General features: G+C 44.0%; 1 protein-coding gene across 1 annotated transcript; it reads right to left on the bottom strand.

Annotated features, from left to right (window-relative positions):
* Positions 218-15,236, bottom strand: CCT6A (chaperonin containing TCP1 subunit 6A). The gene is made up of 14 exons (XM_005662018.3): positions 14,980-15,236; positions 14,510-14,573; positions 11,540-11,674; positions 10,179-10,352; positions 9,131-9,234; positions 7,878-7,988; positions 7,437-7,596; positions 7,276-7,358; positions 5,117-5,213; positions 4,413-4,560; positions 3,864-3,997; positions 2,730-2,832; positions 1,588-1,660; positions 218-1,327 (listed from the first exon to the last, which is right to left on the bottom strand). Exons 1-14 carry the CDS (start codon positions 15,114-15,116, stop codon positions 1,255-1,257), a joined length of 1,596 nt encoding a protein of 531 aa, XP_005662075.1. The 5' UTR covers positions 15,117-15,236; the 3' UTR covers positions 218-1,254.

The following is an 18,337-nucleotide window of genomic DNA, read 5'->3' on the forward strand; positions in this document are numbered from 1 at the left end:
GCAGGCGCACTACTCCCTTGAGCGCCCGGGTCTAGAAAATAGTCCGGTCCCAGATGAGGGTAGGGCCAGAGACGAGGACGGGTGATCAAGGACATTTTCTCAGGGTTACGGTTGAGAGGCCCTGCCATTCTAGAAGCCCCTTCACTGTCTTGTGAACCTTGGGTCGGGTTGATTTCCCTCCCTTTCGCGCCCTGGAATACCACCGCAAGACCACAGCAAAGGTTTCAGCTTAACATTTATTGCACACTCACTGCGAATCCTCAACACACAATGTTTAGCAACATACAACTTCACTTTCAAGGGCTTCAGAGATGTACCAGTGTTTTGTGGAAACATGTAGGAGGGAACAGTAATTTGGATGAAGACACTAGAGGGCTTGGGATGGCTATTTTAGCATAAATGTATGTCCCAAGGTATGAAAATATAGTCAGCCCGATATCTATTCATCTCACCTCATCCTTCACCACAGCTTCAGACATGCTTTTACTTCCGCTTTTTCTATTTTGTCACTTTGCACTTACCCTTTCCTTGCTTCTAGTTCACTCATCTTTCCACTATGACTTAACCTTTTTGGGGAGCATTTTAGCAAAGCTACTTCATTATTTCTATTTACTTATTTTTGGACGTGCCTACTGCACTTGGAAGTTCCCCTGCCGGGGATGGAACCTGTGCTTCAGCAGCGACACCAGATCCTTAACCCACTAAACCACCAGGGAACTCCAAAGCTACTTTAAAAGCTTGAAAAGTCCAATTGATCCAATAGTTTTATTCACTGGAATCTATACCAAGACAGGCATGAATGCTTTCAAAACCTTAAGTTACTTAAGTCTTATCTATATTAGCATAAAAACTTGAATGCTTAATGACAAGGAACTACTGGAGATAAATTAAAATACATACATGAGCAGAAATTATTAAACCATTAAAATTTGCTTTTCAAGGAATATTTAATAACAAGGTAGATGACATATGCTTAGTTAACATGTATTTTTATATCACTAAAGCTAAAGCAAAATGTCCTGTTCATTGGGTAAGTATGGCCTACTGTATGTGTGTGCACTGCAGTGCAATTTTTAAAATACTGTAATTATAATTTCAGAACTTCAGAATTTGAATAGGTGCCAGTGTTCTCTCCTTTTTTCATATGGGAAAAGAAAATCCTTTGAAGGTTGGGACAAAAATTCCACAGCTATATTCTTTGGATCACTCTCTGTACAGTCTTCATGATTCAGATGATACAAAGGAAGCTTCAATTCAACCTTTTAGAGAAGACATTCCAGCTCTCATGATCTCATCAACCAGGAGAATATTGGTGGCAATCACAGTGCTGAAAGGAGGGAAAAAAAAATCAAATGGCTCAGGTTTGAGACATGAACTCTAATTCAACTCAATCTCCAACTAAACTGTGCAAATTATATCCAGTCAGGTTCCCCTTTCCCCTCCATACACAGAAGGCTAGCTTAGTTGTTACACCTCTGACTGATGACATTTTCTTATGGAAAAAAAGTAACTAAGAACACACCAAATTTTTTAAAGAGTACGATGTTCCCTAAAGGTTATTTTATAGTTTTGGCTTTCCCAACTTACCAGGAGTGAAGAAGCTGTTTCTTTACACAGTAGTTATCCCATATGCCTACTTCTGCTGCTACCATTGGCTCACCTGCAAAGTAACCCAGTATTCTTAAAAATCTTATAGAACACATGCTAAGATCAGAATGCTGCCTAAAAGAACCAACAGTTATTTTGTGCAGCTTTACTCATCAGTGGTTTACTCATTTCCTCCAGTACTGAGACCCCCAAGTTCCTCCTCAATTAGCCCAATATTATACTCCAAACCATGACTCCTGTGCACAGCAGCTCTGATGACTGGCTGATCTGTACTTAGAATAATTCCAGTGACAGGAATGCTCTATTTGGTTACCAAGTAGCTAAACATACTTGTTTTTCTGGAGACATTGCCATTTGTCCATACTAAATATATACAGCATTTGAACTATGGACAAATAGGCTTATTACTTTCCTTATTCCAGAAAGCTTTTGCATTAAAACCTGAATGAAAATGATGCTGTTCACAACAGGTCTTACATCAACTACACGGACATATCTCAGTTATTTCTCTTCTACTTTGTACTTGTGTAATTTGTATTACACTGGCCTAAGATCAGGGCTTTTATCATCTCATTAGATTTGGTTCCCTCTTCCAGCACCATTTTTGCTATCCTCAGCCCTTTTCATCCATCTGTGAATATGACCATCAAATGGACCTCTTTTTTTGGGGGGTGGGCTTGCCCACAGCATGCACAAGTTCCTGACCCAGTGACTGAACCTGTGCTACAGCACTAACCTGAGCCACAGCAGTGCCAATGCCGGATCCCTAACCTGCTGAGCTACCAGGGAAACCCAAATATATCTTTTAATCAAAGTCCCTGATAAAAAAAATTGAGTAAAGCAAACCCAACATGAATCCCTTCAGTATTAACATGATCTACCACACAACATCAACAAATCCACTCTTCTAAACTATTAAAGTTTTGACTGGACCCCCTTAATTACTGTATCTAGTCATTACATTTTTGCATCACATTTTAGAACCCAGAACCCCTGGAAAGCATTGCTGTCAAACAGCAAACCAATTTCCAGATTCTATTATCTCCATTTTTTATCCTTCCTGGCTTCACCTCATCTATAGCACCTAATTCTTCCCCACAAATAAGCTGCACTTTCCTTACCTGTGTTCAAGTCCACACCCACAAGTTGACCTGATTCTGAATGTTCTGCTTGAACTTTAACTAGTGTTTCCTGAAGGTCAAAACCAGAGTTCTGAGCAAGAACCTAAAGAAAACAAATTTAATCATGTAAAAGACAGGACCTAAAACTCGATAATCAAGTCTAAAATAAACAAACAGTAAATCCAATTAATAGATGGGGGGGAAAAAAAAACATAACAAAAACCTTGAGTTCCTGTTGTGGCTCAGTGGTAACAAACCATTAGAACCTAGCATCAATGAGGACGCACACAGCTTCGTTCCCTGGCCCACTCAGTGAGTTAAGGCTCTGGCGTTGCCGTGAGCTGTGGTGGAGGTTGAAGACGAGGTTCAGAGCCCGCGTTGCTGTGTCTGTGGTGTAGGCTGGCAGCTACAGCTCCAATATGACCACTAGCCTGGGAACTTCCATATGCTGTGGATGCAGCCCTAAAAAACCAACCCCAAACCCATCACCTTAACAAATGAAGACAAACCAGTATTTATATTCACTTCAGAGAATGACGAGATTTACATTACTAATTCACTAATCGACCCCAAAGCCCAGCAACACACTGCTCATAAACTATACCCCCAAGTGAGCACACAGTAGAAAAGATCACAACATTAATCCTAGTTCAAAGCAAAAAGCTTGTACTGAAGTATAACCCCTACCCACAAGCCCTCTTAAAATAGTTCTCTCCTGGAGTTCCCGTTGTGGCACAGTGGTTAACGAATCCAACTAAGAACCATGAGGTTGCGGGTTCGATCCCTGGCCTTGCTCAGTGCGTTAAAGATCTGGTGTTGCTATGAGCTGTGGTGTGGGTTGCAGATGCGGCTCAGATCCTGCATTGCTGTGGCTCTGGCGTAGGCTGGTGGCTACAGCTCCGATTTGACCCCTAGCCCGGGAACCTCCATATGCCGCAGGAGTGGCCCTAAAAAAGGAAAAGAGAAAAAAAAAGTTATCTCCTGCCATCTGAAATTTCAGATATTCACACCTCCTCCTCCAGAGAAACCAATACATTTAGATAATCCATATTATGAAAAATCCCACATTATCAAGAAGCTTTCATCAGCTGAATCATTTTAGTGTAGTTTAGAAAACTGTTAAAGCATTCACACCTTGGGAATAATGAGCAACGCATCAGCAAATGCTTGAACTCCAAGTTGGGCCCTGCCCTTTACACTGGGCTTGTATTTGATCAGGGCTTCTGCCATTGCCACTTCCACCGCACCAGCACCAGGAACTACACAGCCTGTTGAGGGGAGGAAGAGAGAAATGCTAAGTTACAAAGAAAACTGCAGAATCAATTACAAGACAATATGTAAGTTAAACACAGAGAAACACCATTAATTTCTTGAGAATTCTGTATAACCACAGCAATTTTAATATTGCTTTTGAAAGCAATACGAGCAAACATATCAAATAGGATGATTTAAATAGCACAGCAAGCTCCTGCAAACTCTTAGTAGTTCATTTAATTGTATCCCCTTTTAATAATGGCACGCTGTGAAAAAAAACTCAGCATACCATCATAGCCATTTTAAAGGGAAAATCTTACTTTTGCATGGTGTCTGGCTGTGTAAATTACTGATAAAAAGAACACAGTATTCAGCCATGCCTTTTAAACTAGCAAAAAGAATACAATTTAAGTACACTGAGGATCTTACCATCATCAATAGCATTTTTAACAGCTCTCAAACCATCTCTTATTGCATCTTTGATTTGAGTGAGTGTGTGCTTATTTGGTCCTTTGATCAATAACGTGACAGAGCGAGGATTGTTACATTTCTCAATAAAGGTGAACTTCTCTTCGCCCTGTGTGAAGAGAGAGTATCTTCAAAAAGAGGATATGGTTGTACAAAGAATGACCAGAAGGGAGGGGCTTAGGGAGGAATAAGTAGTGTATTATTAGCCAATACCACTGATCACATTAAACGATTCCCCTTAAGTCATTTTCCCCATCAGTGGCTTATTACTACTATATATAAACCATCAAAATGTATGTCAACAAAGCAAAATCTCATCTTGAGTTTGATTTTTTTTTTTTTTTTTTTGGGTGCTATTTTAGGGCTGCACCTGCAGCATATGGAGATTCCCAGACTAGGGGTGGAATTGGAGCTACAGCTGCCAACCTACGCCACAGCCACAGCCACACAGGATCTGAGCCCCGTCTGTGACCTACACCACAGCTCACGGCAACACCGGATCCTTAACCCACTGATTGAGGCCAGGGATGGAACCCACGTCCTCATGGGTCTTAGTCTGGTTCATTAACCTCTGACCCACAAAGGAAACCCTGAATGAATTTTTAAGTACTGAAGAATTCATGAACAGAAAAGTAGTATTACCCTTGAAAAGAAAATACACTTACCAATGTATATTCATAGACAAGTCCTGCATGTCCCAAACAATCAGGATTTAGGTCATCAAGAGAATTTAGGGCTACCCCACCACAAGCAAGAGTCAGCCTGGAATATTCAAGTGTTTAAGGGAGATGCAGAGGTGACATTGTTAGTTACACTTAAAAAGATTAGTAACTTTTAAAAAGCAATCTTCTTCGAAATTATATACTAAAAGCGTATTTTTTTTTTTTTTTTTTTTAGGGCCACCTGTGGCATACAGAAGTTCCCAGGCCTACACCACAGCCACAGCAACACAGGATCCAATCCGCATTTTCGACCCATGCTGCAGCTTGCGGCAACACAGGATCCTTAAGCCACTGAGCAAGGCCAAGGATCTAACCCACACCCTCATGGACACTAGTCAGGTTTTCTTAAACCTCTGAGCCACAATAGGAAGTCCTATAAGCATATTTTAAAATATATTTTAGCTTATGCTTTTCCATTCACCAGGAACCAGTTAAAAACTGGTCTTTTCTCCTAACTCTCCATTTAACCATGTTACCCAAGTCAATTCAGAGGAGCAAATACTGCTTTGAATTCAAAGGTTCACAAGAGCTATCCACCATGGTAAGCTCTTTGGGAGAAAGTACTTCTCCAAAAATCCTTGATGCTGTCTCTGGACATGTGAAATTACGTACAGTACAGGTCATGATTTAAAAATGAGTAGAAGAGTTCCCATCATGGCTCAGCAGAAACATATCTGACTAGTATCCAAGAGGATGTGGGTTCAATCCCAGGCCTTGCTTAGTGGGTCGGGGATCTGGTGTTGCTGTGAGCTGTGGTGCAGGCTGGAAGCTGTAGCTCTGATTCGACCCCTAGCCTGGGAACTTCCACATGCTGAGGGTGCAGCCCTAAAAAACAAAACAAACAAAAAATGAAACAAAAAAACCACAAGTATATATCAACACTCATAGCAGCACTACTCACAACAGCCAAAAGGTAGAAGGACAAAATAAATGTCCATTGACAGATAAATGAATAAACAAAATAAAGAGATCCCGATACAGGCTACAACATAAATTTTGAAAAGATTATGCCAGGTGAAATAAGCCACGCAAAAGGATAAATACCTCATGATTCCCTTACACCATGTACCAAATTTAGAGAGACAGAAAATGGAATAGTATTTACTAGAGAGGGTATGCAGTTATTGAGTACAGACTTTCAGCTTACAAGGGAAAAAGTTCTTGAAATGAACAATGGTTGTACAACACTGTGAATGTGCTTCTGCTTTTCAGGGCCACAACTGTGGCTCAGGCATATGGAAGTTCCCAGGCTGGGGGTTGAATCAGAGCTGCAGCTCCACCTGCCAGCCTGTGCCACAGCCACACTGGATCCAAGCTCCATCTGTAACCTACATCACAGCTCACAGCAACACCAGATCCTTAACCCACTGAGCAGGGCCTGAGATCGAATGTGCATCCTCATGGATACTAGTTGGGTTGACTACTGCTAAGCCACAACAGGAACACCAACGCTGGATTCTTAACCTGCTGCAACACCAGGTAACTCCTGAATGTAATTTAATGACAAAGAATTGCACATTTTAAAACACAGGTAAGGAGTTCCTGTCATGACACAGCGGAAACGAATCTGAGTAGGGATCATGAAGTTGCGGGTTTGAACCCTGGCCCTGATCAGCGGGTTAAGGATCTGGCATTGCCATAAACTGTGGTGTAGGTCGAAGACGCGGCTCAGATCTGGCATGGCTGTGGCTGTGGTGTAGGCCGGCAGCTGTAGCTCCGATTCGACCCCTAGGCCTGGGAACTTCTATATGCCACAGGTGTGGCACTAAAAAGCAAAAAACAACAACAACACAAAAAACCCCACAGGTAAAATGACATATTTTATATTACGTACATTTCATTGCAATAAAAAAAAAAATCAGAAAACCACAAGAACAGGAGTTCTCCTGTGGCACAGTGGGCTAAGGATCCTGTGTCGTCACTGGAGTGGCTCAGGTTTGATCCCTCATCTGGGAACTTCCACATGCTACAGGAGTGTCAAAACAAAAACCAAACCAAACCAAACAAAAAACCCCACAAAAATATGAAGGGGGGAAAGCAATAATCCAAGTTAACTTGCAAAATAAGTGAAATTCAGGTCACAGATAACCTGCTGTCCGTACCTTTCCATGTTTCTCCTCTTAGCTCTACGTAGAGCTACTATGCCTTCTTTTGCAAGAGCATCTAAGGAAAAGGGGTCAATTCCCTATAAGAATAAAAGTAAGCTTCAATATAATTCACCTTAAAATAAAAGCAGACTAATTTATAAAGCAAAATTTCTCACCTTTTGATTAATAACAACAAATCCTTTATCTGAATCACCACATACTTTCTTCTTCAACTCTACTATTTTCTTAACTCTATCTTCAATGAATTTTCTTTCAGCTCTTACTAGTTTCTCTCTCTCTTCTGCACTCTTATAAAAAAAGCCAGAATTCACTTCTCTAAAAAAAGAAATTACAAAAATCAGAGGAAAGTATTTATTTTTTGAGTAGACAATAAGCCAGCAGCCTTAGAAACTGAGTCAGTCCTGAGCTTTAGCAAATAGTCACTGAGCTCCACACCCCCCCACCCCCCGTATGTTTTCAGAGGCTATTTCCCATACTTTTTTGACTGAGGCATTACTGTCCTACAGTGGGGAAACCGAGTCTCCCAAAAAAAGTGACTTGCCCCATATACCAAGCTCCTCCACCCTCCTTTCATCTTTAAGGAGCTATAAACTCACGTTTTTTCATATTCCAATGACACATTGCACGTGAGGATGTATGCATCTTCTACTCTCTTTTTCATGTCCGGATGCCGTGCCCCATGGTCCAAAACAAGACCCCTGATCAAGCTGTTCAAACACATACAAATTATATTCTTACTAATTTCCACATGGGGGAAACATACATTAGCAAAATTAAAACAGTGAACTGAGACTGTATTGGAAAATTTTTACACAATAAGCTTTATCTCTTAAGCTCTCTGAATAGGACTTTTGGGTAATACCCAGGGAGGTTCACTGTGAAAAGCAATATTCCAGAAGACACAACAAAAATAACCCATTCAAATGAAAGTAAAAACCCTGTCTTGGACAGAAAATTCTACAGAGAAATTGTCATAATTGGTAGGCTCCTAAACTGTGATCACCTCCCTTAAAGTCTTCAGGGTTCCCATCATGGCTCAGTGATTAATGAATCTGACTAGGAACCACAAGGTTGCAGGTTTGATCCCTGGCCTCACTCAGTGGGTTAAGGATCCGGCACTGCTGTGAGCTGTGGTGCAGGTTGAAGACGCAGCTCAGATCTGGCATTGCTGTGGCTCTGGCGTAGGCCGGCAGCTATAGCTCTGATGGGATCCCTAGCCTGGGAACCTCCATACGCCACAGGTGAGGCCCTAGAAAAGACAAAAAGACCAAAAAAAAAAAAAAAAAAAAAAAAAAAAAGTCTTCAAAGTAGGCCTTTAAAATAAATTTAAAAATTCCAAGTCTCTCATATGCTTTGCACAAACGTTCAACAAATGCCAAATGGCTGATGCAGCTGACTTTCCCCAGAATCATTCTGACTATAAATACACCACACCATGAACTTCATTTCAAGAAGAAATACTAAGTTAAATATTCATCTTTGGAGGTCCCATCTTGATTCAGCAGAAACCAATCTGACTAGCATCCATGAGGACACAGGTTCGATCCCTGGCATTGCTCACTGGGTTAAGGATCCAGCATTGCCATGAGCTGTCCAGTAAGTTGCAGGCGATGCTCGGATCTGGTGTTGCTGTAGCTGTGGTGTAGGCTGGCAGCTATAGCTCTAATGTGACCCCTAGCCTGAGAACCTCCATGTGCCACCGGTGAGGCCCTAAAAAGGCAAAAAAATCAAACAAACAAACAAACAAACTAGGCAAGAAAACAAACACAAACAGGCAAAAACACGTATTGTATAAGCTCCTTCAAGTCTGTAAACACACTCAAGCATTTCCTAGCATTCCACCACCTACCTTGTATCGGTTTCAGATTTATGTTTCATCTCCATGATCTCAACCATGAAGAGGTCAATAGGTTCATCTTGTTTTTTAATGGCCAAAACAGAGTCCACTACAGCCTACAATAGGAGTATAATCATTAATTCATAGAAGTCTTTTTCTGTGTGCTAACAGAATGCATCATTTGTAAAGGCCTGAAGTCATTTACCTTTCTGAAATCTCAATTTGTAATTATCCAAAGAATCATTGACATCTCTACTATTAGATACCCTGATAATAGTAAATAAACTATACTTCAGTAACATTTACAAAAATACTGGTAACAGGAAGCGTTTTTTTTTTTTTTTTTTTTTTTTTTTGGGTCTCTCTGCTATTTCTTTGGGCCGCTCCCGCAGCATATGGAGGTTCCCAGGCTAGGGGTTGAATTGGAGCTGTAGCCACTGGCCTACACCAGAGCCACAGCAATGCGGGATCCGAGCCGCGTCTGCAACCTACACCACAGCTCACGGCAACTCCGGATTGTTAACCCACTGAGCAAGGGCAGGGATCGAACCCGCAACCTCATGGTTCCTAGTCAGATTCATTAACCACTGCGCCACGACGGGAACTCCTAAACTTTTTTTTTTTCCTTTTGTCTTTTTAGGGTCGAACTCACAGTGTATGGACATTCCCAGGCTGGGGTCTAATCAGAGCTACATACAGTTGCCAGCCTATGCCACAGGCACAGCAATGCCAGATTCGAGCCGCATCTGTGACCTACGCTATAGCTCACAACACCGGATCCGTAACCCAATGAGCGAGGCCAGGGATCGAACCCAAAACGTCATGGTTCCTAGTCAGATTAGTTTCCACTGCACCACGACAGGGACTCCCTCACTTTACTTTTAGGGACAGAGATCAGGTTATCACTGCCACAAAAACGAACCTATTTATTTCACACAGTATGTGACGACTTTAGATAGCACTCTTTAATTGGAATTTGTAAGAATACGGATGGTTCCAGTTGCCAGGGGTCTTCAGTATAGGTGTACTGTACCAGACACACACCACATCTAACACATACCTCTGTTAAGACATCAGCAAGTTCAGCATGAACTTTAGTACGTAGAGATGTTCTGGCCACGTCTATAAGCGTTTCCCTGTCCATCTCTTTGCTTACTTTAACTTGTTCCAAAAACTGAAGTGCCTTTTCCTTTGCAGCTTCAAATCCTTCTGTTATTATTCTGGGATGAAGACCCTATAATAAACACCCAATTACAAACAATGAAGATCCCCCTGACAGTAGAGATCTTCTGTTAGCTGTAACGACAGATCATAATAGAACAAATCTATGAAGGGATATTCTGGCTCATTCATAACCTTCTTGGTTTTTTTTAGCCCTACCCGGGGCATGTGCAAGTTCCTGGACCAGGAATTGAACCTGCACCACAGCCGTAACAATAACAGTCTCTCTCTCTTTTTTTTTTTTTTGGTCTTTTTGCTTTTTCTAGGGCCGCTCCCACAGCATGTGGAGGTTCCCAGGCTAGGGGTCCAATCGGAGCTGTAGCCACCGGCCTACACCACAGCCACAGCAACGTGGGACCCGAGCCGCATCTGCAACCTACACCACAGCTCACGGCAACGCCAGATCCCCAACCCACTGAGCAAGGCCAGAGATCCAACCCACAACCTTATGGTTCCTAGTCAGATTTGTTAACCACTGTGCCACGACGGGAACTCCCCAATAACAGATTCTTAACCTGGCCGAGCTACCACGGAACTCCTCATTCATACCCTCAGACACAATTAATACAATGTGCTGACTTTCTGAATACATTTAAAAGGATAATGAACCTTTCAATGCAGAGGAAGAGAACAGACATTGCTCTAGCACAGAGTCAAAGCCAAGGGAACTATATAAAGCACACTTGGGTGTTCACTGTGCAAGCCACAAGGGATAATGCCCAAAATGCAAAACTCTGTCAACAATCTTCAGTCAAGAGGACCATTCCCTTTTCTATCGGTAATCTGAAATTAATCCATATCATTTATTAACACAAAATAAAGAGACAAAGTTGCCCCCAAGGCATATGGAAGTTTCCAGGCCAGGGACTTACTGTATTGAGCAGGAGCTGCAACCTAAGCCATAGCTGCAGCAATGAGGGATTCTTAACCCAATGGGAACTCCTTAATGCAACTTGATTAAAAAACCAAAACCACAAAGTGTTTTTAACTTGTCCAGGATCAGAGTTAATTTGCGTTAAGACTAGGATACAGACTCCAGTTCGCAGACGTAAGCCTCTTGCTCTTCACAGTCTACTACATGGCCCCAGCTATTAACACATAAATTTGTATTAAGTAAAGCTATACACCGGCCTACACCACAGCCACAGGTGATCACCTATACACAATAAAACAGCACAGAAACATGAGAAGCGTGTATACTTCAGAAATGTAGAGGTCCGCCTGCTTCAGGAGCTCTCCAATGATCAGGACATTGGAAGTGGTACCATCACCAGTTATGTCATCCTGGGCTGTTGCTACTTTGGCTATTAAGGAAGCTGTTGGGTGCTGAATTTGCTGAAAAGTAGAAAGAAAAAGAATTAACTTAAAATACACCTCAAAATGTATGAAGCGCTAATCTATTCGCATAAAAGCCCAAGTGGGCAGCTACACATTATTCGAATTAAAAACTCCTCCCCATTAGCTATTCTGCATATTAATTTATGACGACAAAAATATTCTCAGGTGTAAATCTGTTTACTTCGCAGATTATCTCCACTTTACTGATGAGGAAATGTGAAGCTCAGCTAAGGTTTACTCGAGGTGACAGAGCTAACCAGAGCAACAATTTCAAATCCATGCATGCCTCTTTATGACAAATTTAGGATTATTGTGAGAATAAACCAAGTGCCATTTATTTAGCCTGTGGTGTACAGTGGCTTGATGTGGGATCTCAGTTCCTAGACCAAGGGATCAAACCGGTAGCAGTGATAGGGCCAAATCCTAATGGCTGGTCCACCAGGGAACTCCCAACCAAGTACTATCTGTCTTTTCAGGGCTCCACCTGTGGCATATGGAAGTTCCCAGGCTAGGGGCTAATTCTGAGCTGAAGCCACCAGCCTATATCAGTCACAGCAACTTGGGATCTGAGCCACGTCTTCCACCTACACCACAGCTCACAGCCATGCTGGATTCTTTAACTCACTGAGCAAGGCCAGAGAGAGAACCCACGTCTTCATGGATACTAGGTTGGGTTCATTACTACTGAGCCAAAAGGGGAACCCCTATTTTTATTTATTTATTTTTCTGCTTTTTAGGGCCAAACCCATGGCATGTGCAAGTTCCCAGGCTAGGGGTCCAACTGGAGCTACTTCTACCAGCCTACACCACAGCTATAGCAATGTAGGATCTGAGCCAGGTCCGTAATCTACACCACAGCTCACAACACCAGACCCTGAACCCACTGAGCACGGCCAGGAATTGAATCCACATCTTCATGGATACTAGTCAGATTCCTTCCTGCTGCTGCCACAACGGGAACTCCCCAACTAAGTGCCTTTTTTTTTGGGGGGGGGGTCTTTTTAGGGCCACACCTGTAGCATACGGAGGTCCCCAGGCTAGGGGTTGAATCAGAGCTGTGGCCACTGGCCTACACCACAGCCACAGCAACAGGTGATCCAAGCTGCACCTGCAACCTACATTGCAGCTCATGGCAATGCCGGACCCCCAATCCCCAACCCAATGAACGAGGCCATGGATCGACCCTGGATCCTCATGGATACTAGTCAGATTCTTTTGTACTGAGCCATGATGGGAACTCCCCAAGTGCTTTTAAATGGAAGACCAGCAGCTCAGCATTACTTGTCACTGAGCTAATAACTAAAATGAAAAAATAAATTAACCTTTTTGGTTTAATGTTCATCAGTGGATCCTAAGTCACTGTGTGTAAAAGTTTTGAAAAAACAGGATATTCATTGTGGTTGTCACTCACACATTCTTAATTACAAAGGATCCAAATTACAAAGGATAACGGCTCCTGCACTGCTTGTTTCCTTATTCTCCTTTAATCCAGAATAGTTCTCCAGCCTTTTGTCTCTGGGGACACTGACAGTTTTAAGAATCTAAGCCAATCATTTTGCAGACTACCTCATTAAATTAGGTAAAATTAAAAAGACGTGTAGAGGAGATCCCATCCTGAATCAGCAAATACAAATCTAACTAGCATCCATAAGGACGCAGGTTCAACCCCTGGCCTCATTCAGTGGGTTAAGGACCTGGTATTGCCGTGGCTGTGGTGTAGGCCAGCAGCTACAGCTCCGATTTGACCCCTAGCCTGGGAATCTCCATATGCCACAGGTGCAGCCCTAAAAGAAATAAAAAAATTAAACTAAAAAGACATGTAGATATGGCTTTTCTGACATCATCAAGTTTAAACCATGCCTCCTATTCTGGTAGCACAGGTTACCAGTTAGCCCACCAACAAAAACATCTTCCAGGTTAGCTAGTCTTTACTGAAAATATTTACAAACACTTAGCTGTTGAAAATCTATGATGCACTAGTATGAAAACTCTAAATTTTATTCTAAATTCAAAACAAAGGCAAGTCCTTTCCTCTTCTAGGATTTGAACTGTTATGTTTTGGGAACTTAGGGATGAGTAAAATGACTGTTCCTCCCAATAATCTCATATTGTTATCCACTGAAACTTTAAAAATGGAAAGATGGTGTAAAAAGAAGAACCGCTGTTTTATTTTTATTTATTTATTTTTGGCCTCCACCAGGGCATGTGCAAGTTCAGGGCCAGGAATGAATCCACCGCACAGGAGCAACCCCCAGAATGCTGGGTTTTTTGGTTTTGTTTTTTGTCTTTTCTAGGCCCACTCCCACAGCATATGGAGGTTCCCAGGCTAGGGGTCTAACTGAAGCTGTAGCCACCGGCCTACACCACAGCCACAGCAACACGGGATCCCAGCCAGTGTCTGTGACCCACACCACAGCTCACAGCAACTCCAGATCCTTAACCCACTGAGCAAGGCCAGGGATCGAACCCGCAACCTCATGGTTCCTAGTCGGATTTGTTAACCACTGCCCCACGACGGGAACTCCCAGAATGCTGTTTTAAATAGGAAAAGTATAACCATCCTGTCGCATTTTGCCTACCTAATTATGTCAATCGCCACTAGTTTTTTAGATTTTATTAGAATTAATTTTAATAATGAAAACCCTTTAACTAAGGCCTTAAATGGCAAAGGTAGGGATTCAAAAGTAAGTTTATTAGACTCCAGGGCTCCTCTCTGTACTGTACGGTCCATAACAGTACTGATTATTTTTTCTACTCCTTCCATTGTCTGGAAAACTACCTGTTGAGAGCGATGAATTCTTCTACCTTAAAAACGAACATTAAAAATCTCACCATTTCATGAAGCAGCACATTGCCATCTTTAGTAAGCTTGATGTCTCCAGCACCAGAAACAAGCCTGTTCAAATGGGCAGAAATGAATCACAACGTGACTTTCTCAACGGAGACCAAATGAAAAGTCGCACAAAAATGGGGCTCTACCCAGCCCCTCAAGGGTTGATGCTCCGCTCCCGCTAACAGGAACGGTGCAAGCGCCCACCCTCCCGGCCGGAAACAGTCCTCAGGGTCGCTTTAAGTCCCAGAGAGCGGAGGAGCGCCGCGCACGCGGGCAGCTTTGTTCTCCGCGGAGATCACTTGAACCGCAAGATAAAATGGCCAGGGCAGAAAATGGGATCGACCCGTGGCAAAGGGGGAGGGAAATGGGCCGCAGTGGCCAGTGCAGAAGCCCGGAAGCGGCGGGCTCCAGGCCGCGGTCCCCCTTGTAGGCCCGCGAGGCGCGCGCCTCCCCACCAGCCCCGCCTTACATCTTCATGGTGCCCTTAGGCCCCAGGTTGGTCCTCAACACGTCTTGCAGCCCCCGGGCCGCGCTGATGTTGACCGCGAGCGCCGCCTGGGCTCGGGCCACCTCGGCCTTGGGGTTCAGTGTCTTCACTGCCGCCATAGCTGATCCAGCAGAGGAGGATGAGGATAGCCGGCGTGCTAACAGCTCACAGCCGGCTCGGCGTGGCCGGGAGGCGCTATCCGGGTCTTCTGGAAAAGTCGGGCCCGTCGAGCCCGCCCCCGGCGTGCCCGCGCGCCGCTGTCATTGGACCATGACTCTGCCGGCGCCGCTCATTGGGTCGCAGCTGAACGTAGCCCGCCCCTCGCGTCGGCCGCGGCGCCATTACGCTCGGGAGGAGCGTGTTCCCAGGCAACTGGGACGTGCGGGGCTCCCGTGTCGCCGCTGGCCAGGGCTAGCCTTTGCGGACCCCAAGCCCGAGGACGTAGGCGGGGCGGGCTTGTGGGCCGCGCGCGTCGGGGCGTGACTGAAGAGGCGGCTGCTCTTGCCCAGAGGTGTTCGGCCGCAGGGTTAGGGTGGGCCTCCTCCCTTTCCTACTCGCACCTTTTGGCCTTTTCTCTTGTTGCTTCTTTTACCCAGGTTGTCAAGAGTTTCCTTGACTACGTAGTGTGTGCTTGATGGTGTTGTAGGTGCTGTGGGGCAGAGTTAATCCGATAAGCACCCTCGCCTGGCGTCCTAGCTGTTTTAGGCTTAGGAAAGGTGAGGAGATAGAATGTATGATGGAAAGTGCTAGATTTCTGGAGAAAGCTACAGGATTGGTGCGATAGCAGTTGAGGAGAAGCAAGAGTCAGTCCACCCTTTGGGCTCAGGACACCATGCTGAGGCCTCAGATCCTCAAGGCAAGTTCCAGAACTTAAACATGGTTGGGCAGTGGTGTTCGGCCTTTGAGAGGACTCCTTTATTCCGAAAGATGGCCATGGTTGTTTTTTAGTATCCAGTCCCTCACCCCCCCAGGTACTCTCTAATGTTTTGTATGATGTTTTTATAGATGATAACTAAAATTGATCAGAATTCAGATGATGTCAAAAAGTATATAGTGAAAAGTCTTCCAGCTGAAGTTCAACTTCTTCCTGACTTGCACTTTTAGCTACATGATATCATTAGATACTCAGCATTCCCCAGATGCTTTCTGGATTTATAAGTAAATATATAGAGGAGTTCTCTTGTGGCGTAGTAGGTTCAGGATCCTGCGTTGTCACTGCAGTGGGCTTGATCCCCGGCCCAGGAATTTCCACATACCCTGGGTGCAGCTGAAAACGAAAAAAATAAATATGTACTTAAATACAAAAATTTTCCCCACACAAAATGGCAATTTATAATACTATTGGGAGGAGTTCCCATCGTGGCTCAGCGGTTAACCAATCTGAGTAGAATCCATGAGGAACGCAGGTTCGATCCCTGAGTGGGTTGCTCAGTGGGTTAAGGATCTGGCCTTGCTGTGAGCTGTGGTGTAGGTTGCAGATGCGGCTCAGATCCTGGGTTGCTGTGGCTGTGGCCTAGGCCAGCAGCTGCAGCTCCGATTCAGCCCCTAGCCTGGGAACCTCCAGGTGCTGCTGGTGTGGCCCTAAAAAACAAATAATAATAATTTTAAAATAATACTGTTGGGTGTGTTACACCTAAAGTGTCTTGAAGATTGTAACATATCTATACAAATAGGGCTTCCTCACTAACAGTTGCATGGTTTTTTTTTTTTTTTTTGGTCCTTTTGCCATTTCTTGGGCTGCTCCTGTGCAACAGCACAGCTCACGGCAATGCCAGATCCTTAACCCACTGAGCAAGGCCAGGGATCGAACCTGCAACCTCATGGTTCCTAGTCAGATTTGTTAACCACTGAGCCACGATGGGAACTCAGGTTGTTTCCAATCTTCTACTAAGGCTGCAGTGACTCTCCTGGTATAGAATGTTTTTAAGTGGCTTTGTATATTTGAGAATCAAAAAAGCATCTCTATAAAATTTGATTACAGGGAGTTCTGTTGTGGCTCAGCAGTAACAAACGGGACTGGGATCCATGAGAAATTTGATCCCTGGCCTCCCTCAGCAGGTTAAGGATCCAGCTATAGGTTGCAGACAGCTTGGATCTGGCGTTGCTGTGGGTGTGGTATAGGCTGGTGACTGCAACTCTATTTCAACCCCCACCTAGCCTGAGAACTTCCTTGTGCTGCAGGTGCAGCCCTAAAAAGACAGTAAATAAGAGTTCCCGTCGTGGCGCAGTGGAAACTCTCTGACTAGGAATCATGAGGATGCAGGTTCGATCCTGGGCCTCGCTCAGTGGATTAAGGATCTGGCGTTGCCGTGAGCTGTGGTATAGGTCGCAGAGGTGGCTTGGATCTGGTGTTGCTATGGCTGTGGTGTAGGCTGGTGGCTTCAGCTCCAGTTAGACCCCTAGCCTGGGAACCTCCATATGCCACGAGTGCAGCCCTAAAAAGACCAAAAAAAAAAAAAAAAAAAAGCAATAAATAAATAAAAGGTTCAGTTACAGAGTAGGAGATGCATGATTAGTTCTGGAGATGCTAATCCTCAAGAAGCACATAGCCTAGTTAGGGAGATAAACTTGTAAACAGGTAAACCACAGTAAAGTATAGGATGTTATATTTAAGGGATGACTGAAGTGCTGTGAGCACAAAGGTATTTACTGAGCATCAGGGAAGGTTCTTGGAGGTGAATTTTTCAGTGATACATAGATACTTGGCAGGCGAAGAGGGCTCAGGAGAGTGATAGCAGACAGAGATGACAGAGGGAGGGCATGGCATGCCCAGGGAAAGGTAGGTGTGTACGATGGAGGCAAAAAGCTTGCAAGAGACAAATCTGAAGAAGTAGCTTCTTTTGACTGTTATGGTTTGATTTGCTAGTTAAGTCTAGGCCAGAGCACTAGTGATGAAGACAACTCTCGAGGTGGAAGGAGGTTGAACGAACGGAGGAGACAAAGGATAGGGAAATCCCCACAGCAGCACCAGGGAAAGCCATTTGTAGTTTTCTCTTTCTTTTTTTTTTTTTTTTTTTTTTTTTTTTGCTTTTTAGGGTCACACTCAAGACACATGGAGATGCCCAGGCTAGGGGTCTAACTGGAGGTACAGCTGCCAGCCACGGCCACAGCCGCAGCAACGTGAGATCCCGGCCGAGCCTGTAACTCACACCACAGCTCATGGCAAGGCCAGATCCTTAACCCACTGAGCGAGGCCAGGGATCAAACCCAAAATCTCATGGTTCCTAGTCAGATTCGTTTCCTCTGAGCCACGACGGGAAGGAACTCCTGTAGTATTTTCGATGTGAACTGTCTGTTCATGTCTTCTGTTTTCCTATTTGGTTTCTTATGGATTTGTAGG

This window comes from Sus scrofa, chromosome 3 (genome assembly GCF_000003025.6).
Source record: "Sus scrofa isolate TJ Tabasco breed Duroc chromosome 3, Sscrofa11.1, whole genome shotgun sequence".
Taxonomy (NCBI): Eukaryota; Metazoa; Chordata; class Mammalia; order Artiodactyla; family Suidae; genus Sus; species Sus scrofa.

Bases quoted from the DNA above. Each gene is read 5' to 3' on its own strand.
- CCT6A (XM_005662018.3), bottom strand. From the start codon at position 15,116: ATGGCGGCAGTGAAGACACTGAACCCCAAGGCCGAGGTGGCCCGAGCC. The intron at 14,574-14,979 runs GTAAGGCGGGGC...CCATTTGAACAG, and splicing joins CCTAAGGGCACCATGAAGAT to GCTTGTTTCTGGTGCTGGAG. The intron at 2,833-3,863 runs GTGTGAATGCTT...TGTTTTCTTTAG, and splicing joins CGTTGCTCATTATTCCCAAG to GTTCTTGCTCAGAACTCTGG.